This window comes from Podarcis vaucheri (assembly GCF_965113315.1).
Source record: "Podarcis vaucheri genome assembly, chromosome: 1".
Taxonomy (NCBI): domain Eukaryota; kingdom Metazoa; phylum Chordata; class Lepidosauria; order Squamata; family Lacertidae; genus Podarcis; species Podarcis vaucheri.
This window is the reverse complement of record NC_138759.1, coordinates 122148722-122171722: the sequence shown is the minus strand read 5'-3', so window position 1 is coordinate 122171722 and position 23001 is coordinate 122148722. Positions and strand designations below refer to the sequence as shown.

The 23001-nt window shown below is 44.7% G+C and overlaps 1 protein-coding gene across 2 annotated transcripts in view; it reads left to right on the top strand.

Annotated features, from left to right (window-relative positions):
* Nucleotides 1–23001, top strand: part of TFPI (tissue factor pathway inhibitor) — a 52163-nt gene that overhangs the window by 13802 nt on the left and 15360 nt on the right. For both annotated transcript variants that reach the window (XM_082209193.1, XM_082209192.1), the window contains exons 2-4: nt 12525–12650; nt 20191–20391; nt 22829–22867. In XM_082209193.1, the coding sequence (XP_082065319.1) occupies nt 12539–12650; nt 20191–20391; nt 22829–22867 (352 nt within the window). In that variant the 5' untranslated portion in view covers nt 12525–12538. The remainder of the gene's footprint in view (nt 1–12524; nt 12651–20190; nt 20392–22828; nt 22868–23001) is intronic.

The window sequence follows — 23001 nt, the reverse complement described above, 5'->3', positions numbered from 1 at the left end:
CTCAAAATCTGTGGGGGGAAATGAGTAAGTCTTCACTTAAGTCAATTGCAGGAGGGCCGAGTGTTCTTTGAAGAGGAGGGCATTCCACATATGGAGTGCCATTACAGAGGCAACTCTGTCTTGGACAACCACATAATACACTTCCTCAACAGTAGGGTTGCCGTATTTCAAAAAGTAAAAACCAGGACATCCCGTTGTTGTTGAGCTTTTTTTTCAGAAAACCCCCAAAGTGCCACCTTTCAGAAATTCCCCAAGGATGTCAATTCTGCCTTTGAAATCCCAGGAAAATCTGAACGTATGGCAGCCCTATTCAACAGCAGTACGCTGAGGAGAGCTTTCTCAAAATATCTTGAGGCATGGATAGGATCAAATAGGAGTCTCCCTGCATTGACCTACTTCCATGCCACGTTCTACCTTGTTCTGAAGTATTCCCCCACTTTCTGTAGTATTTTTGTTTTTGGAGGAGATGGTTGCCTCCTTTCTTCTTCAACTAGTTCAGAATGCAGCAGCTAGACTGGTGACTGGGAGTGGCCACCAAGACCACATAACACCGGTCCTGGAAGACCTGCATTGGCTCCCAGTATGTTTCCGAGCACAATTCAAAGTGTTGGTGCTGACCTTTAAAGCCCAAAATGGCCTCAGCCCATTATACCGGAAGGAGCGTCTCCACCCCAATCGTTCTGCCTGGACACTGAGGTCCAGCACCGAGGGCCTTCTGGCAGTTCCCTCACTGTGAGAAGTGAGGTTACAGGGAACCATGCAGAGGGCCTTCTCGGTAGTGGCACCTGCCCTGTGGAATGCTCTCCTGTCAGATGTCAAGGAAATAAAGAACAATCTGGCTGTTAGAAAACATCTGAAGGCAGCCCTGTTTAGGGAAGTTTTTAATGTTTGATGTTTTATCATGTTTTTAATATTCTGTTGGGAGCCGCCCAGAGTGGCTGGGGAAACCCAGAGAGTTGGGTGGGGCATAATAAATAAATAAAATAAAATAATTGAGTCCCCAAAGAGTCAAAGGTGCTTATATGAAGGTAAGGCCAATGTAGGTAGTTTATATTAGAGGATTGGAGGGATGTTCATGCACAGGGCCTATAGGTACTAACCAGCCCCCTCCCCATTCCAAATATGCATTCATTCATCATACTTAGGTTGTTTCAGCCGGGCTTAGCTTTTCTTGTGATTGTGGACACAGGTTCTCCTACGTAAACTTTGCAAAAGCACAGTAATGACATTTTTTAGGATGATACACAATGACTACCCAAGCTATGTTTTTATTGCTTTTTTTCAAAAGAGGTGTGAAGGCAGAACAGGTCTAGCAAGGCTCTCTAAAAATGTAAGCTGTGTTTGCAGTAGCTTCAGCCTTTGCATGTGCAATTTCACCCTTTATCTCCCTTCTGTTTGCCCTTTCCCCGTATCCTTTGTGCCGCAGCCGCAGAAGTGACTCACTCAAAGTGACAGCGCAGGAAATGGAGCGGAGAGGGTTTGGGAGAGCGCGACTCAGTATCACCCTGTGACATTTGCTAAGGCTGTCCGTGGTTGGCTCATAATCCACAGGCTGCCTTCTCTTTTGCTTGCCATTCTGCCCAATAGGAAGCCCACAAAAAGCTAAAGAGGGGGTTAGGAAATGGCTTTAAAAGTCTAATTACTATGGAAATCAAACCCAAACAAAGTTGTCTGAAAGGAAAAAGTGCAGCACACCAGAGAAATGCTCCCTTTGCATGTAGCTAAGGAGACATCTAGATGCTGTTATGTATTTTTTTAAAAAGAAAACACTCCTGTGTTTCTTTTTTTGTACATCTTTTATACAAACAGAGATGCAAGAGCAATGCTATAAGAGTGCCAATCCGAACACAAAATTTGTTGACCTTTTTTTTTTTTTTTGCAAAGTTTCCGGCGGCCGAATCCCATATGTCTGGACATATGGCAACATTTCCTTTTTTATATAACAACAAATAACAATTCCACATCCAGATGAGATTATTCTGAATCTCCTGACCCCATCACTTCCATGGGTCGTAATGATAATATTTACAACTGCATATCAATATTTATCCGAATTTTTATCCTTCATAATTTCCGTTACTTTACAAGTGATCCTTCCATAATTTCCGTTACTTTACAAGTGGTTAAAATCCTGCTAATGTTTTGACCTGCTTGCAGTGGTCTCGTAAATAAATTATAAACCTTTCCCATTTGTTCTTTCCTTCTTGATTTCTGAGCTTCCCAGTTAGTTTTGGCATTTCGGCATAGTTCATCATCTGGGTTTGCCATACTTCTCTGGTCGGAGTTGATTCTTCCTTCCATCTTTGGGCTAATAGTATCCGTGCTGCTGTTGTCGCCTACATAAACAGTCTTTCCTGGTCCTTTGGGATCTCGGTACCTGTAATTCCCAGTAAGAAAGTTTCTGGTTGTGATTCAAGGACCCACCACCCGCTTGAGGATAAGAAAGACACATGGACACGGTATATTAGGTTAATGGGCTAAAAAAGGCCACAACTTTATTGATTACAGCATGTGAGAGGTATTGGCTTAGGCACTGGATAAAACAACAAAGCGTGACTCCACCCCTCAGAGAGGGGTGATACTATCAAGGTTTAACCACCAGTGGGAGGAGCCTGTTGATGCAAATACAACTGAAAGCTCCCCCTGATGTCACCGGGGGTCATGCCATGGCCCTAGCCACCAGCAAGGGCGTCAGACAGGATCCACGACCGCCGGATTCCTTTACCGGAATACCCATAAAATGGAGGGGCAGGCGATGGCCACCCCCTGCCCTCCAGCACACAACCATATTCCAATGCCTAACCTCCAATGCCCAAAAGTTGTGATGATTTGCTACAAGATAGGCAAAAAACCAAGTAGCCAGTGCCAATTTGCCAGTTGGATAAAAAATCCTACCAGGCCCCTTGGACAACCAAGGCGACCAACCACAGGTCCATAGCAATGTCAAGAACCAAGCAATGAACCAAGGGAGGGTGGGTGGGTGATTCGACTGGTTTTTAAACAAAAGTTACTTTAAACATTTTTTTCATTTCATTATATATCATCTCCCAGAATTTTTTAACTACAGTGGTACCTCGGGTTAAGAACTTAATTCGTTCCAGAGGTCTGTTCTTAACCTGAAACTGTTCTTAACCTGAAGCACCACTTTAGCTAATGGGGCCTCCTGCTGCCACCTCCCAATTTCTGTTCTTATCCTGAAGCAAAGTTCTTAACCTGAAGCACTATTTCTGGGTTAGCGGCGTGTGTAACTGTAGCACCCTGCTTGTGGTTAACGCTTAGCTGGAATGAAATATTCAACGCAGCAATAGAGAAATTAAAATAATAATTTATTTGTCAGACAAATAAATGAGAGGCACAGTGGTATATGGTTACCAAGCTCTGGCCCGGGCTCCTGCCATTATGGCCAGCACTTATATTCCCTCAGCCCAGGCCCCTTGCTCCTCCTTTGGCTGCCTCTGTCCAATCAGCCTGGTTGAATTTCCTATTGGCTGATTGCTATAACCAATCCTAAAAGATACACCCATATCCTCCTGTCCTTATATGGAACACAAAGAGCTATATATTGTTACATCTATAAATGACAAATAAGTAGTAATATATCTTACATGTGTCTCAACAAGGAATCTTAATTACCAGCTCACCTCTTGCCCTCCTTGCCCTATTGCCTTCTAAAACAAATGGTTAATCTTAAATTTTTATCTTAAACATATGTCAAGGATCTTAAGTTTCACATCAACATTGAAAGATCTCCTTCATTTGAAGGTTTCTAAACAAATGTCTGACAACTAATATATCAGGACTGCTTGGATGGCGTCTCTTGTCCGGCAGGGGGGCTAGACTGGTGGCTGACTTAATTTCAAAATACAACTCTTACAACTATATGAAATAAGAATCTAGCATTTCTTAAATCCTTTGCATAATTACATTTAAGCCAGCATATTTCATACATTATAGATAGCTTTTTAGAAGGATAAACTTCCTCAAAGTAAAAAGGAAGGAACAGTTTACAGCCTCAAAATAAAATAGGGGAAAAAAAGCCTCTTCCCCTGTTTACATTCCCCCCCCTTCTCCAGCCAGTTGCTTTTCCCATTAGCTCTTCCCAACATTTATTGCCCTCTAACTTTCTTAGTTTAAGAAAGAAACAGCTTTAAAAAGACTTCCCAAAAAATGCTTTCTTTCTGCCAGCTAGATGCTTCTCCATTTGGTCTTGGCCTTTTAACCTTAGAAAGAAGATCTGGCTCATTTTACTGGGAGGCACATTGGTATTATTTTACTATTTACCAACTATTAATTATGTTTATCTCTGCCTTTTTTTATCTTCTGTAACATGTAGGGTCAGTGTCCGTTCTCAGCCTGTAATTTCAGCTTTTACGACTTTGAGAATTGTTTTCTGCTATAAATCAAGGGGCCCCTTGTCTAGCAGGAAAACATTGCCATGGTTCTGTAAGCTGCTGGTCTTCTGCCTGGCATGAAACTTTTGAAAATCTTTAAGCTCTCTTTAATATACAAGCCCTGATCAAACATTAATAAAATGCAGGCTTATGCCTGATGCCTCATAACCTGACGCGTATGTAACCTGAAGCATATGTAACCCGAGGTATCACTGTACTTTATACGTCCACCACATATGATAAAAGGTACCTTCTTTTTCTTTACATTTCCAACGTATGGCAACATTTCCTCAGCATATCACCCCAAATGGGAATGAATGATAGCTGGGATTGACATTTGGCCAACCTAGAATTTACCTAGGTAAGCAGCAATTCTAGTGAAATACTATAGGGAGTTGCTTTATACTGAGTCAAGCCATCAGGCCATCTTGCTCAATATTACCTACTCAGACTGTCTGGCAGTTCCTGGCAGCCATGTTTTTTAAAGGGGACATGAGAACATCTCAACGCTCCATTACTAAGCATGTTTGTTTGCAAATTGCAATAGGGTGTGCTTCTGGGAAGAGGTGTTTGGGATTAAAGTTTATGACCATTCAGTCAACACACTAAATATTCCAGAAAGAGACTGCAGCTGCTTCAGAAACTGCAACTATTCTGCCTCAAGATAGACAGTTCGATTCCTTTCTACTTTTTGGACGTTTGACAGTATCAAATCCAGCTGGGAGGGGGGGGCGTGTCTAGAAATAAATGTTCCGGATCTGCCCCCTAACTACCCCCATGCCTCCCTCCCTTGCCCTCCTCTGCGCATCCCACGAGCCCTTTCCATTGTGTATATCTTTATTGTTTTAAAATAGATACATTCGTGTCAGGAAGGCAAACAAACCAACAAGCAAACATACAATCAAATAAACCAACCATAAATTGACAAACAGACAGTAGCAATATATGAAACAACACAATTCTTATAACTAACATTCTTTGTACTCCCAATGATGTGAATGATTGTAAAACAAGAAATTAAAAATGACTTCCAATTAGTCTCTCTGTACTTTATCTGTTGGGACGCGGATGGCACTGTGGGTTAAACTACAGAGCCTAGGACTTGCCGATCAGAAGGTCGGCGGTTCGAATCCCCGTGACGTGGTGAGCTCCTGTTGCTTGGTCCCTGCTCCTGCCAACCTTGCAGTTCGAAAGCACATCAAAGTGCAAGTAGATAAATAGATACTGTTCCAGCGGGAAGGTAAACGGCGTTTCTGTGCGCTGCTCTGGTTCACCGGAAGCGGCTTAGTCATGCTGGCCACATGACCCGGAAGCTGTATGCCAGCTCCCTCAGCCAATAAAGCGAGATGAGCACTGCAACCCCAGAGTCGGTCATGACTGGACCTAATGGTCAGGGGTCCCTTTACCTTTACTTTATCTGTTGGTTATCTTATACAGTGTTACCTCTGGTTACGTACTTAATTCGTTCTGGACGTTCGTTCTTAACCTGAAACTGTTCTTAACCTGAAGCACCACTTTAGCTAATGGGGCCTCCTGCTGCCGCTGTGCCACAGCTGCACGATTTCTGTTCTCATCCTGAAGCAAAGTTCTTAACCCAAGGTAATATTTCTGGGTTAGCGGAGTCTGTAACCTGAAGCGTATGTAATCTGAAGTGTATGTAACCCGAGGTACCACTGTATTCTTCTACACATTTCCATTCCTGTTTGAGATTTTGATTAGATTGCATTCTAATTGTTGTTGTCATTTTTGCTAATTCAATCATTTCAAAAAAATTATGTTGCCAGTCTTTCAATGTTGGTACTTCTTCTGATTTCCATTTTTTTGCAATCAGTAACCTTGCAGCGGCTGTTGCATATAAAAAGATTCTCTTCATGTCTTTGGGGGATGTCATTTGTTATAATTCCTAAAAGGAATGTTTCTAGCTTCTCACCAATTGTTGTTTTAAACATTTTTTTTCAGTCCTTCATGTATATTTACAAATAATAATAATAATTTTATCACATCCCCACCAGACATGATATAAGAATCCCTCTGATACCTTACATCTCCAACACAAATTCGATGTTAGTTTATAAATTTTAGCCAGTTTTACAGGAGAGGTCTGGGGTTGGGTCTCTGTGTCTGGAAACTTCTCACTTTTGTGTGGCTGGGATGTACTTCCGTCTTCAAAGGTAACATTCATATCCATTGCTCCTTCTACTTTCCCCTCTGAGCCCACCCACCAAAGGAAGGTTGTCCATGAGAGCCTGAAAAAAATGTTCTCCACCTTTGGCTCTACCAGATTCAGAACTACAGTAAGGGCAAGCTCTGCTTTTAAACCCAATTTTTGCAGAAATGTCTATATATTTTCAGGGGGAGAAATGCTTTGTTTTCATGCTTACTGGTGCTAATACAATTCCATGCACACACAAATAAGAGCCAATCAGATTCAGATTATGAGCAACAGCATTGCTGGTAATCACAATTTTAAAATGATCTGGCAAATTTTATTTTTTCAGTGCACAAAAAATAGTGTCACAAAGCCAGAAAGAACATTAACTATTCTTTTAATTGCAAGTGCAATAATGTTGAAATCCTAGGGACGAAGCACCATTGAACACAGTGGGATTTACATCAGAGTAAACATACATAGGATCTTTTTCCATGTCAGCAAAAGTTATTTGGAGAGATCAGAGCACCAAGTACATACTCAAAGCTTTCCACACAGAAGAATTGTAAGCACAGTTCAGTGAAAATGAAGAGACATTTTCTTTCAAGTTGGAGGTAATGTTTGTTATTGGAAAATTGAAAGTTTCATCAGATGTATTGAACGCAGATTGTAGCCCGAGCAGTCCTGTATTGCATAAGGGAAGAAGAAAAGTGAGAGCAATGTGTCTCTGGCATCCTCATCTCTCTGCCCCTGTGATGTAACAGTTTAGGAATCTGAGATACGGAAGGAGGGGGAAATGGAAGTTCTGTACCAACTTGTGTAATGTGAGGAGTTATAGACAGTAATTTCAGTGGAAACACTTCCTTCTCCCACTCACCTCCCTTCAAGGCATGCTTTTCAAGGGAACAAAAATATTGGGCAATTTCTTTGTGAAATCCTGTTCCCTGTAATTAGTGTTGGATCTATTCCATTAATATTGCACAAGTCATTCACTTTTTAAAAAAATTGTTGCTGCTTGCAAATGTTATTTCATTATACGTTTCTGTTTCTTAAGCTGTACGAGTAATGCTCTCTTCAATTATTCTGCTGGTTATTATCCAAAATCTCCTAGGGAGCAGTTTGGGTTTAACATATGCACTGCTAATATTAAAGAGTTGTTAATATTAACGGTGTTCCATTGGTGGAGAGTTTAATTCTGCTGCTAATTAGATACTTAGGAATACTTGCTCCCAGAATATTTCTTTTGAAACCAGAGCTGACTTAGTGAGATCCTGAAACTATAGAATAATAGAAGATAATGTTACATTCTAGGAGCTCAGTATGATTGGTGTCAAATGCTTCGACTGTAGCAATGTGGTCTAGATCAGTGTTTCCCAACCGGTGTTCCGCGGCACACAAGTGTGCCGTGAGCCGATGCCTGGTGTGCCGTGGGAGGGAGGCGGGCGACAAGAGGCGGGGCGGCGGCGAGGAGAGAGCTGGTCGCCCGCTCCTCTCGGCGGCGGGAAGTGGTGCCGCTGGGAGCTCCGGGAGGCGGCGGAGGGGGCGCCGTGGGCCGGGAAGCCCCTCTCCGTCGGGGCCGGCAGGCGGCTGCTGCTGCTGCTGCGGGTGCTGTACAGCCTGGTGCTGGCGATGCCTTCGGAGCCGCCTCCGCCTCCGCTGCTGCGCGGGAACTCCTTGAGCGAGCGGCTCAGCTGCTTGCCTTTGCTGCGGAAAACCTCGCGCTTGTAGGTGCCGCTGGCTTGCGGCGTCGGCGCCGCGCTCTTGGGCAGCGGCTGCAGCGTGCGCTCCGTCCTGCCGGGCTCGTTGGTGAAGTGGACGGGCCTCAGGAAGCAGATGTCGATGCTGGACTTGGACGAGGCCGGCGAGCACGCTTCAAAGGCGGGCAGGTTCCGCAGTGGCTCCACCTCCTCGTAAGGGGCGCCCCGGTACTCGAAGCCCTCGTAGTCCGGCGCGAAGCCGGAGCTGTCCTGCAGGAGGTCCGCCGCCGAGGCCCGCCGCCGGGGCCGCTCGCGGTTGCCGTCGGGGCCCGTCGAAGGAGGCGCGCTGCTGCTGCCGTACTCCAGGTCCGGGAGGGCGTGCAGGGAGGTGGCCACAGCTTTCAGGTCGTGCTCGCTGAGCTGAGAGGGCGCCAGGTCGTGCTCGGGCCGCCGCCCATCCGTTTCCCACTCGCAAGGGGAAGCGCCTTGCAGGCCGTCGAGGCCTTGCTGGGGGCTCGCTTTCATGTGGGACCTCGAGTGCCTTGGAAGGGAGACCAATCAGTGTCAGATTTAGGTATAAGCTAAACAAGCTATAGCTTACCATTACCTTCTATGCTGTTACTTTTTTTTTTTTTTTTACATAGGTAAATAGTGACCTTTCCCCATCTGGCATGGTGGTGTGCCTCGAGATTTTTTTCATGAAAAAAGTGTGCCTTTGCCCAAAAAAGGTTGGGAAACACTGGTCTAGATATTTGATCAAGTCATTTACTTTGTGATCAAGTCATTTACTTTATGACTAAAACCTCTTTGGAGAAATCGTGAGCAAATGAAAGTATGCAATAAAAGACATAGGTTTGCAGGAAGGCAGCCTAGTGTTGGACTTACTGTCAGACTTCCTCTCCCATCAACCATTGGCCATGTTGGCTCAGGCTGATGTGAGTTGGTGCTCAACTATCTGGGGAACCACATGTTAACCATGCCACCGACCTAGGACATTCATTGTATATCCATGTCCATGGCCTCCCACAAGGAGGTACTGGGGGCATGCATGTGCCAGACCCCATGTCAACAGGAACCCCAGATTCTTTCTTAAAATAAAAAAGGTAAGCTAAGCGGACATTTCTGAAGAAAGTTAGAGCACAAAAGTGAAGGCAACTTTACTGATTCAGCACTCTTAAAACCATAATAATAGAATCTTAGAATTGGAAGGGACCCTGAGGATCATCTAGTCCAACCCTGAGACAAACCATCTTGTAAAAAGCAAAAATAGCATTTGCTCTCTCAGAATACTTGTTGAAGAGTAACGGATACAGCAGCTTTGTTCAGGCAGGCTTAACGTAATAATCCAGTTACAAAGACATAGTTGGCTAGTTTAAAATGAAGTCTGATCTGTGGCTCAGACTTAGCATATGTTCTACATTGCTGGAATGAGATGAAAGAGCAAAAAGGGAAAAGGAAGAGCCCAGGCATTGGGTGAAGAAGCAATGGAGGAGGATTGGAAAAAATTTAAAGACTATTTGCAAAAGTTTTATAAATTATATGAACTATAAGAATTCGCACGAATTGGAAAGATTAGCTCCAGCAAAGAGGGCAGAAGACATTGAAATTAAATAAATAAATTAATGAAAGGATTAATGTTTAAAGGTTGGAAAAGCTATTATATTGGTTGTTTAAAGTAAATTGGCAATAAGTAATTTAAACTAAAACGTAAGTTTTGAAGGTAAAAAGAAATGCATGAAACAAGGTTATAATTTGCTGAAATTTTTATTGTTAAGAATGCATTGCGAGGGAGATGTGGGGAAGTCCGATAAATAGACTGGAACAAGCATGAAATAACCAATTTTTCTTTTCTTTTTTTTTTCTCTTCTTTCTGTAACTGATACTTTTCTGTATAAATTGATGAAAAATTTCTTATCTGGAAAAAAAACAATAAAAATATTTATATAAAAAAAGGAAGAGCCCAGGCAGGTGATTATATATTAGGGTTCCCCAAAGTGAAAATCCAGTCATTTCAGGAACCATTTTATTATATAGGGCTATGACCTCCCATTTCAGGAGGAGTGGGTGTCAGAGTTCTCTCTAGCAAACTTACAGGAAAACTCTGTGAGCTTCAACTCCTATCATGTGCCTATCTAGCAAACGTGCGTTGTTGGTTTGACTGCATTGTAAATACCCCACAAGTTCAATGTTGGTGGTGGGGGAGGTCCTCCATTGCAACTGAGGGCTAGGACAGGCTGGCTGTCACACACAGTTCTGCCCTCCAGCACCTCGTGCCTTCTGCCTGAGGCCTCGCTCTCCTCATTCTTAGGGCCAGCCAATCCGCACTTTGATCCAGCCATCTCCAAAGTAGCCAGATCTATAGCTCTTCTCTTGGAAGTCAAGAACAGGGCTGCTGTTTGAAGTGAATGGGCTCGCTGTCTGAGGTTGGGTTTTTTTGCATGTGTGTGCCTTGGGCTCGATTCAGAGAGTGAAATAGATGCTTTCCTTCTTGGCTGGAAGCTGTCTGAGTCCTTTACTGAACAACGAGGGAAGGCCTGCCAAGGAAGTGTGTGCTCTTGGCAATGTCAACACGTGCCCTAGTTTAAGAAATTGGATGGAAGGCAGCTACACTCACTTCAGCCGTGACTTCAGGATGGATGAGAGGGCAGTTGCTCAGGACACATGCCTCACTTGAGATTTAAATTTAAATCTTTGTAGCACGAGCTCAGCGGACCGGATGTGTTTGCATTTTTTCAGCACTCCCCGTGGCTTCTCAACAAACTGTGTGGTGACAATACCTGGAAAGGAGGGCAAGAAATAACCTCTGTATTGTTTTTGCCCCTTCCTCTCTTTAAGATAAAAATAAACACAGGGGAAGTGCCATTCCGATGACTTTGCATTGGCATCATTTCAGAGGCTCAGGCCTCGCTACTCACAGGGGTTTCTCCTGGGAAGGGTGCAGGAGGATAAAGGAAACAGCCCTGAAGTTCTGGCCACATGTACAACTATCACCCTGTTGGACAGAAGCCCTGGGTCTGTTGAAGGTGCCACGAGCTCCTGGTTCTCTGGGAACAAGTTACAGTGGTACCTCGGGTTACATACGCTTCAGGTTACATACGCTTCAGGTTACACACTCCGCTAACCCAGAAATAGTGCTTCAGGTTAAGAACTTTGCTTCAGGATAAGAATAGAAATCGAGCTCCGGTGGCGCAGCAGCAGCAGGAGGCCCCATTAGCTAAAGTGGTGCTTCAGGTTAAGAACAGTTTCAGGTTAAGTACGGACCTCCGGAATGAATTAAGTACTTAACCCGAGGTACCACTGTAGTTCCCCTGAGGCTAAGGTGGCAGACATGGAAAAAGTAAGGGAGGCAGAGACAGCGATGGATGAGGCCTTCAGGGACATTATAGCTGTGCCCCATTCCCACGATGACAACTCTCCTGATGTCAGAGAGAAGGCAGGTTTCAGGGAAGGAGAGTATCATTTTGAGGAAGGATGAAATTTAGAAAGCACTCATTCCTTGGAGGACATAGAGCTATCCTCTTACGCCTTTCTTTGATGAGAGCCAGTGTGGTGTAGTGGTTAAGAGCGGTAGACTCGTAATCTGGTGAACCGGGTTCGCTTCCCCGCTCCTCCAAATGCAGCTGCTGGGTGACCTTGGGCTAGTCACACTTCTCTGAAGTCTCTCAGCCCCACTCACCTCACAGAGTGTTTGTTGTGGGGGAGGAAGGGAAAGGAGAATGTTAGCCGCTTTGAGATTCCTTAAGGGGAGTGAAAGGTGGGATATCAAATCCAAACTCCTCCTCCTCCTCCTCCTCCTCCTCTTCTTCTTCTTCTTCTTCTTCTTCTTCTTCTTCTTCTTCTTCTTCTTCTTCTTTATCCTGGGGGGTGGGTCCAGGTTCCTCACCCCCGATTTGTCCTCATTGCTATACAGTGGTACCTCGGGTTACATACACTTCAGGTGACATACGCTTCAGGTTACAGACTCCGCTAACCCAGAAATAGCACCTCGGGTTAAGAATTTTGCTTCAGGATGCTTCAGAAATTGTGGTCAGGCGGCGCAGCGGCAGCAGGAGGCCCCATTAGCTAAAGTGGGGCTTCAGGTTAAGAACAGTTTCAGGTTAAGAACGGACCTCCGGAACGAATTAAGTACTTAACCCGAGGTACCACTGTACTAGGAGATAACTCTGGCTAAGCTGAGAGTCGATGGCTTGTCCAAGGCCATTAAAACAAAATGTGGTATTTCAAATCAAATTTGGGTTGCTATTGCATCACATTCTCCGGCATCATGTTTTCTTTTGCTTTATTCAGGAGAGGCGAGCAGAATGAGAGCAGATGTATTTCTAGCTGCCATCTTGTATCTTCTGTCCAGCAATGGGCCATGTCATGGGACTGCACCTTCAGTGGAGGAGGAAGAGGAATATGGAGAGGCTGTCGGTAAGAGATCTGACTACAGCGCATTGAAACAAAGCGCCCCTGTTTAGCTGAATAACATGGCACCGCGTTGGGCCAAGTTGCACATAAACTTTGTGGCTTTCTTCCATTTTCCCTCATATTTGAGCAGTCTGTTTGCAAGAGCAATTCTTTGCCCAGTGAGCATGTGAATAACTTGAAATAAAGACATACCTTGGTTTTCGAACAGCTTAGCTCTCAAACGTTTTGGCTCCCGAACGCCGCAAACCCGAAAGTGAATGTTCCAGTTTGCGAACTATTTTTGGAAGCCGGGTGTCCAAAGGGCTAACACAGCAGGAGCTTCCTGCAGCCAATTGGAAGCCATGCTTTGGTTTCCAAATGTTTTGGAAGTCAGACTTCTGGAACAAATTCCGTTTGACTTCTGACGTTTGACTGTACAAAAACCCATAACCTTGTTAATTTGAGCTAGGGACAGAGGAGAATTTTGCTTGGTCCACGTTTTCAAGTCAACTGACTAAATGCACACATCTTGGACTAATACACAGATCAGAACATCATTTGGATTGTGCACTTCTCTGAATTTTGCGATGGAACTATTGGCTCGTTAAAAAATGCACCCAAATGCTTAAACATATATTTAGAAATATGTAAAATGAGATACACACAGATCTTGCTATCCGGACACAATGCGTTCTCCAAGAATCATTTTTCTGGCAAGTATTCACATAGCGAGTTGATGATTTCCATTGATTCCTATGGGAACATTTCCAATGTATGGAATTCCAATGTCATGGAATTCGGACCCCAAAATGACCAAAACAAAAAAGCTCAGGAAAACCCTCTGAAATTTGCAAAAGGCAAACGGGGAAAGAAAAAATGCTCTCTTATTGTGTGATCTCTCCCCCTCCCTCCACCTTCCCATCAAAACACCCCAAAGTAGGACTTGTTAAAAGCTGCTTATTTGTTTACAGTACTACGCATAGGTCTGGCTGTTGGGATATCTGAATCTGCAGTGTGCGTAGCGAGGTTTGGGTGCTAATTCCTCGTGTTTGGATAAGTGAATTTTCATACAACAAGCGTTTGGATAGCAAGACCTGTGTGTGCATATTTTCTGTTAAAATTTAACAACATATATAAGTGTGAAATTTCTTACAGATTTTTTTAAAAAAGCACAAATTAACATAAAAATAAGATGGAACAGATTTTTGAATAAGCACATGTGAAGTTGACATGGAATGGCAATAGGTTGATTCCTCTGTCCCTAATCTGGACCAAATGAAAAAACAGCAAAAGATAGACAATTACTATGGGACGGCACTGAGGATAAAGCCCAAAGCCACAAAATATGCATGATGTGGTTTTTTTTCAAAAATTCCTGGGCGCACGTTATTTTGTGTGTTGCAAAGAGAGCACTGAGGTGCTAGATCATGTCCAGAAACCTTTGTCCCACCCCACCCCCGGCTGCATTTCCCAAAGGGAATGAGTCACAGCAGTCAAAATGCCTTTTTCTTGTAAATAGGAAGGCCTGTGAAGTATTAGCATCGCAGTTTGACAATTGGGCTCATCTAACAGGAAAAGCTTTCAGCAAAATATGCCTGGGTGGCTGGCAAGTTGTCACATCAAGCTGATGGAGGGGACAAAGAAGAAGGTCATCTTCTCTCTGTGTGACAAGCTGTTTTCCCTTGATAAAGTTCATCAGCAAAATGTATTTGGAAAAAGCCTCGCAATTACAGCTGTGCAGAATGCATATACATGGGAATAGCCCTTCCTATAAAAGAAGCAGCTCGCCGACAGAAGAACAGACCACAAAAAGACGTAGCAACTCGTACCCATTTGAAATCAATTGTTCCAATCTAAAGCCCATTGTACACAAATGGATGTGCAGAATTAAATTGCTGCCGCATTCTGGAAAGAGATTTGCTTTGGCTGGGTAGTTTTGCTTTATTAGACATTCTCAAAAGAGAGGGGTAGAGGAGATGCGAGGCTGCTTTTCTTGTGATAGCCACGTGTAAAGTCTACTTTTCAGCATTCTGTCATAAGCTCCAGTACAATGGACCCTCTATATTATATTTCATGAACTGTGCTGTGTATAGTCAGTGGACACGGGTGGCGCTGTGGTCTAAACCACTGCCGACCCAGTTCAGCTACTGATTGATTGAATGTGTGACTGCAGTACATTGTTTATTGCTTTCATTTTGTGGATCAATGGTCTCGTTAGATAGTAAAATTCATGTTAAATTGCTGTTTTGGGGGTTGTTTTTAAAAGACTGGAACAGATTAATCCATTTTGCATTACTTTCTATGGGAAAGTGTGCCTTGGTTTTGGAAAGCTTTGGTTTTGGAATGGACTTCCAGAATGGAGTAAGTTTGAGACCAAGGTACCACTGTAAATAAAAGAAGCAAAGGGCTCTATAAGCCTTCCAGAACTTGCAGCCCAAGAGGACCTCGTTTTGAGATGCAGCAACGTATCTTCATCTCTTATGTAGCAATCGCTATTTCTTCCATGCTTGCATTATTTCCAGTGTACTCGGTGTCATTCTAGGATGCAGTGAGCATGCTGAAAAGATAGCTCAACCCCCCCCCAAAAAAAGTCTGAGATTGCTTTTGCAATTCAGTGGAGGCTAAACCGCTGGTGGAATAGTTTATTTATAACATTCGTCTTTGTCAATTTGCACCCCTGGCGTAAGGCATGGTCTCTGTGGGACTTATTAGGACCAGCATCCTAGCTCTGCCTTATTTCCGCCAACATACATGCGTGATTTTCAGTTTCCATTCCTCAAAATTTACACACTTTCTGCCTAACTTCTCCCTGTGGATTCCAACAAATCTGAACCCACACATGCATAGCAGCCAACACTTCCATAGAAATAAAAGCCACGCGGGGCCATGAGAAACCGGCAAGAAACTGGGTGGCTCTCTAAATGTTGTTGTTGCTTTAAAAAATCTGTCCTGCCCCCCTGAGGACTGAGCTTAAAATGCTGTCTCATGAAGTCATCTGGGAATAAGTTTGCAGAACTTATTCTGCTTCTGTTAGTCATGGGGAAGCTCCCAGAGAAATAAGCTGCAAAGAGGAACAAAACATGGGCCATTTCAGGAATCACTGTGGACTCACTCACAGTGACCCCGGCCCCAGGGAACAAAGGCCTGGACAATTGCTTTCGTACAACTTAAAAATGAAGTAGATTGGTAATTTAGCCTTGAGAGTAGATGACATCAGCTGCCAATTATCCTATAATATTATACAATTCATTGGAAACAAGGCGGTGCAGCGGTCAATTTTAAAGTGCAAGAGTTCATGGTGACGACCTCCACAGACACGTCGCCAAGGATAGTCTACAGTCACGTCCCAAAGAGCAATCCAAAAATGCTATATACACACACCAGGCAAAGGGTCTTCTCGGCAGTGGTGCCCTCCCATCAGATGTCAGGGAGATAAAGAATCACTGGCGGAGGAAGAGGAATGTGGGGGGAGCGCACTGCCCCCAGCAGCGCGATCCCGGTGGGATGCCATAGCGGTTGTTCCCCTGCCTGCACTGGGCGCCACGCCCCTGCAGGCGGCATGCCACGCCCCCAGGACACACACCATGCCCCTGTGGGCGGCGTGGTGCCACACCCCCGGGACGCACGCCAGCCCTGACCCCACCTGCTCTCCTCCCCCTGGTGCCTGAGCATGAAACTCCGCCACTGTAAAGAATTACACAACGTTTAGAAAACATCCGAAGGCAGCCCTGTTTAGGGAAGTTTTTAGTGTCAGGCATTTTATTATTTTTTATATTTTGCTGGAAGCTGTCCAGATGGGCAGGGTATAAACAATAAAATTATGGTGATGAGTATGATGATTTATTGGGTTCCACACAGTCACAAAAACAAAAGAGCCGCAAAAACGCAAAATAAATAGGAATAACAGACAGATCTTAGCGCAACACTCAAAACAGAATTGTGGCACTTAAATCAGAAGTATGGTACTCAAATCGGAAGTGTAACACTCAAAACGGAGCACGTTCGACTTCCGAAAAAAGTTCGCAAACCGGAACACTTACTTCCGGGTTTGCAGTGTTTGGGTTCCATGTTGTTTGAGAACCAAGGCACCACTGTATTTATATTTGGTGGAATATTCTAATCAATGCGGTTGGCGTGTTAGTTTTTAAAAGAAAAGAAAGAAAATTGGCATCCATATCTAGTTTTTAAAAGAAAAGAAAGAAAATTGGCATCCATATCTAGCACCAGCTCAAAGGTATGTGAGGCTGGGTCTATGGCTTAGGGATAGGGCCATGAAGCTATTTACTGAGTAGTGGACAGCCTAGTTGGGTGGACGCCCTTAACCAGGCATAGGCAAACTCAGCCCTCCAGATGTTTTGGGACTACAACTCCCATCATCCCTGACCACTGGTCCTGCTAGCTAGGGAAGATGGGAGTTGTAGTCCCAGAACATCTGGAGGGCTGAGTTTGCCTGTGCCTGCACTTGCCTGACCTCCCAGCAAGGGTGTCACTGTTGTTTACTAGGAATGCAAGGGGAAGACAGCAGCCTGGTCAGTGTGGTGCAGACCCACCAGCAGAGCCAATGCAGTGCTCCTACAGGTATGTGTTTGCACCACACAACACACCCCACCATCTCAACTAGCTCCCCACCACCACTCCTGGTACCATACCCTCCATGTGTCCCTATTTCCCAGGGACAGTCCTGGAATTACAGAAGGCATGCGGTTTCTGATTTGATCCCGGAACGTCCCGGTTTGGCTTTTTCCTCCCTCCACATCTTAGAGAACAATTAAAAGGTTCGAGAGGCTCAGAGGGTGGCAACACGAGAACGGGGCCTTCTCTGCAGTGGCTCCCCGCCTGTGGAATACTCTCCCCAGGGAGGCTTGCCTGGTGCTATGGTTATAGATATTTAGATACTAGGCAAGAACTTTCCTTTGCAAGCAGGCCTTTGACTGAGTGACATCCAAGGCCCTTTTAAAATGTGCTGGGGAGGGGGGATTATTAAGTTGTTCTTGTTTTTATTTGTGTTATGTACAGTATTTTGTGTTTTTATGGTGTGATCTTACCTTGCGAACTGCCATAAGACCTGCGGGTATAGGGCAGTATAAAAAATTAAATATAATAATAATAATATGCAGTTTTGTAAAGTTCTTGCAGATTTTTTATTCGAAGGGTGCACTCACAGAACTCCGCCTTCACAAAACTGCAAAGGAACACACCACCCTGGGAAAAATTTGTAAGGTCTAAGAGCAGCTGCTTCCTTTGAAACTGCACCTAATCCCCAAATTCACGGGTGGTGCTGTGGGTTAAACCACAGAGCCTAGGACTTGCCGATCAGAAAGTCAGCGGTTCGAATCCGAGTGATGGGGTGAGCTCCCATTGTTTGGTCCCTGCTCCTGCCAACCTAGCAGTTCGAAAGGACGTCAAAGTGCAAGCAGATAAATAGGTACTGCTCCGGCGGGAAGGTAAACGGTGTTTCCGTGCGCTGCTCTGGTTCGCCAGAAGCGGCTTAGTCATGCTGGCCACATGACCCAGAAGCTGTACGCCGGCTCCCTCGGCCAATAAAGCGAGATGAGTCCCACAACCCCAGAGTCGGCCACGACTGGACCTAATGGTCAGGGGTGCCTTTACCCTTTACATTTAATCTCCAAATTGGCTTTTTAAAAACTTGGGCATGTATTAATTTGTGGCCTGTGGAACGCACTCCCACCAGATGTCAAAGAGAACAACAACTACCAGACTTTTAGAAGACATCTGAAGGCAGCCCTGTTTAGGGAAGCTTTTAATGTTTGATGTATCACAGTATTTTAATATTCTTTTGGAAGCCGCCCAGAGTGGCTGGGGAAACCCAGCCAGATGGGTGGGGTATAAATAATAAATTATTATTATTATTCTTACTAGGAAACTGCAAAAACTGTGGGTGGGTGTTGGCTTTAGATCTGCATGTTCCAGTGAGTCCGTTGAATTTATGACTCCCTTGTGTGTTATTTTCTGGGGGCGATGCTGCCCTCTGGAGAACATTTGGTGCTCATCGGCATTCAGGTACGACGTGGCACATTTAACATATTCGTAGTTCCCTGCAAGAAAAACAGGCATGCATTTAGAGCCCAAGCTGCCATTTGTATAATTTTTTATTTGTTAGATTTCTTACCTACCCTTAACCAGAAGGCTCCAGGGCAGGTTACGTCAATGAAATGGGCAATCTTGAAACAAAGAAAACGGTCGCAACTATACAACAGGGAAAGTGTAAAAACAAGTAAAAACAGGCTCAATATATAAAACAATTAGGTTTTTTTAAAAATTAAAAATTCAGTGTATAAAAACAATGCAAATGTTGAAAAACAATTCCACATATAAAAACAGTTAAAAATACTGGAATTGGTGTCACACTGTCTAATGCAGGGGTTGGCAACCTAAGGCCCATGGGCCACAAGCAGCCCATGGGGGTCATTTAACCGGCCCACGAGCCGCCCCCGAACCAAGCCGCCCACTCAGCAAGTCCCCACGCACTGCACTAAACCAGTGCAGCGCAGCTTGGAGACTTGCTTTTGCAGTACCGGAAATCGCATCTGCACATGCGCAGACGCCAGAAATCGCGGGCATGCATGCTCATGTGCACTTGCGATCTGGCCCACGGAGGGATCTCCACTGGAGTGAGCCGGCCCAGGCAAGGTAAACCTTGCCGACCCCTGATCTAATGTAATCCACAAATGCTGATCTATATTGCACTGTTTTGTGTAGCATGGCTTGAACACCCAGGTCTCTCTCTTACGTATCAGGTAAGGTAAAGGTAAAGGACCCCTGACCTTAGGTCTAGCCGTGACCGACTCTGGGGTTGCGGCGCTCATCTCGCTTTATTGGCTGAGGGAGCTGGCGTACAGCTTCCGGGTCATGTGGCCAGCATGACTAAGCCGCTTCTGGCGAACCAGAGCAGCGCACGGAAACGCCGTTTACCTTCCCGCCGGAGTGGTACCTATTTATCTACTTGCACTTTGACGTGCTTTCGAGCTGCTAGGTTGGCAGGAGCTGGGACCAAGCAACGGGAGCTCACCCCCTCACGGGGATTCGAACCGCCGACCTTCTGATCGGCAAGTCCTAGGTTCTGTGGTTTAACCCACAGCGCCACCCGCATCCCAATTCAAGAGATAGCCATGAATAAAAAGGCATGGCCAACCGGTACCAGATGCAGGGAAACACTTGCAGCCATGTCTGTAAAACATGTTTCCCAGTTGTCGGTGTTTATACTACATTTTTAAAGATTTGCCTTGAGAAAGTCTTTAAATCTATTTTGTTGACCACCAGCATTACGCTTTCCATTTTTAAGTTCTTAATAGAGTAGTTGCTTTGGAAGATGATCATCAGGCATCCGCACAACATGACCAGTCCAGCGAAGTTGATGTTGAAGAATCATTGCTTCGACACTGGTGATCTTTGCTTCTTCCAGTATGCTGGCATTAGTTTGCCTGCCTTCTCAAGTGATGTGTAAATTTTTTCAGAAACACCGTTGATGGAATCTTTTGAGGAGTTGGAAATGGTGTTTATAAGTGGATTGTGATATGCTGAGCTTTCCTTCACCTTCCTCCAGGTCCTGCTTGGCCCCCACTGAAACTGGGCATGTCCATCTGTGCCTTCAAAGCGGATGGCGGGCCCTGCAAAGCATTGCATGTCCGGTATCACTTTGACATCCAAACCCGCCAGTGTGAAATCTTTAACTATGGTGGATGCGAAGGCAATGAAAACAACTTTCTGACTGTAGAGGAGTGCCAGCTAAAGTGCATAGTACCAGGTCAGTACATCTCTTCCTCCATTTCTCTCTTTCTTTAGGTTAAATGCAGCACATTTTCCTCCCATCGGATCCTTATAGGAAATGTTAATTCACTTTATGAATTGGTGCCTGAGTTTGCTATTCTCCCTCTTCCCTCCCCTCTTCCTTTCCCCCCTAGATTTTAAGACGGTCTTTCTAAAACCGATTGCATGTTAGTGCTTCCAGGAGCCTTTTTGCTGAAGTGCAAATACTTTATATAAGTAAACAAATAACTGATACATCACTTCATGTCTGGGATGCGGGTGGCACTGTGGTCTAAACCACAGAGCCTAGGGCTTGCTGATCAGAAGGTTGGCGGTTCGAATCCCCGTGACAGGGTGAGCTCCCGTTGCTCGGTCCCTGCTCCTGCCCACCTAGCAGTTCGAAAGCATGTCAAGGTGCAAGTAGATAAATAGGTACCGCTCCGGTGGGAAGGTAAACGGCATTTCTGTGTGCTGCTCTGGTTCGCCAGAAGCGGCTTAGTCATGCTGGCCACATGACCTGGAAGCTTTCTGCAGACAAACGCCGGCTCCCTCGGCCTATAGCGCGAGATGAGCAGCACAACCCCAGAGTCGTCCGCGACTGGACCTAACGGTCAGGGGTACCTTTACACTTCATGTCTAGTATTGGAGGCAGCCAATGGGAGCAGCAGGTTTTCAAATGGCAGGACTGACTACCATGTTGTTTGCATCAGAGGGCATCAGAGGAGGGAGGGAAGGAAAGAGGGACAGAGGCCAGTGTCGTCCACGGCATCCCTGACCATCATTCAAGGCACGCTAGTGTTCCATGGCACAGTGGTTGAAAACCATTGGTCTAGACTCTAGAGGGTGACAACTGGATGTCAGCTTCCTCTTTAGAACTCAGCAGGGAAGCAAAATTAGTGACTCTGCCTCTTGCTGGCTCTGGCATAGCTAGCCATGTCCTCTGTCGCCACCTACTGTGGGCCTCCCTGCCTTTCACCCTACCAGTTCTAATGAGCACACTCATTAGACTCTTACATGCGTAGTTTTTAAACTTAATACTTTATCACTTGATGACTGAAAAAGTGAACTGCTCCCACTGAAATTGGTTCCCTTGGAAGTGACAACAGATTACCCTGAAGCCCTTACCCTGGTGTGGAATGGGACCATTTCACAAGTGTCGGTCATCACTGTGACAAGCATGTGGTGTGTGAACCAAACCCAGACATTGCAGTGCTCACACAAGTGAATCATTTCAAAGGCAAAACGTCAGCTGTGTTTGGAGCATCCTCTTAGCAAAAGAGGAAACGAGCAAAGCGAATGTGGTTATTATCAGGCCAACGGAAAGCTACGAGCTGCTTAAAGCATTTGGCTCAATTCTTGGATATGAAGAAAAGCGTGGGAAAGCCCATTAAAACATAGCATTATAGCACACTGTTTCTTAAACTGATGGATGGGACTGACAACTTGCCCCCTAATGTTCCACGAATGGGTACCATATTTGGTTCGTGAAGCATCCCACCCACTTTGACTAGCGCCATTATAGCAGGTTGCCCTTTTTGCCATCCATGTGTTCATGAAAGCTGCAACAAAGCAAATACACACATAAACACAAACACACACAGTACTGGTAACACTTGTAGGCAGGCAAATTCAAATTGTAGATTAGCTTTTGACAATCAGCCAGGAATTCATTGTGCATGGGTTAGGCTTGTGTGTTGGAACACTCCAGCTGGTCTCTGGATTCAGGTTTCAGCTGAAATATCACATCCCGTTACTGCTCTCATTCACTCCTCTTCTTGCATTAATCCCGACATGCCTAGTTGTCAACAGCTGTTGGTACTTCACGTGAGCCTTACTCCTGATCAAATGTCACCTCTGAAAAAATTAAGATGAAATGGCTGCACATAAGACAATATTCATGCTGGGGCAGATTTGATCGAATCTACTGTTAAATCAGTTAGATTGTTGTTGCAATCCTATGCCTAAAAAAAGGTAAAAGTAAAGGACCCTTGGATGGTTAAGTCCAGTCAAAGGCAATTGTGGGGTTGCAGCACTCATCTTGCTTCAAGGCGAGGGAGCCAGCATTTGTTCACAGACAGCTTTCCAGATCATGTGGCCAACATGACTAAACCGCTTCTGGTGCAGCGGGATACTGTGATGGAAACCAGACCACATGGAAACATCGTTTTCCTTCCCGCCGCAGCGATACCTATTTATGTACTTGCACAGGTGTGCTTTCGAACTGCTAGGTTGGCAGGAGCTGGGACAGAGAATGGGATCATGTGCAGCATTTCTAAAATAAAATATGGAATTTTGGTTAGATAAACACTCTGGAACCATGAGAAATGATTCAGTGCTATGGGGTATATCATTATGGGCAAAAATATATACTTTTCTTTAGTAAATGCTATTTTTCCCCCCCACGTCTACACTAAAACATTTTCTTTTGATTTCAGATGTGCCTGAGAAGAAAAAGAGATCAAAATCTCAGACAGGTAACTGAAAGAAATGTGTTCTATGTGTGTTACCTGTGTTTTGTTTCTTTTTAGCTACTGCTGATTTTAATCATCTTTTTGATACTTTAAAATACATCTTAGCTGTTTTTTTAATTGATGTTTTAGTTTTGTGA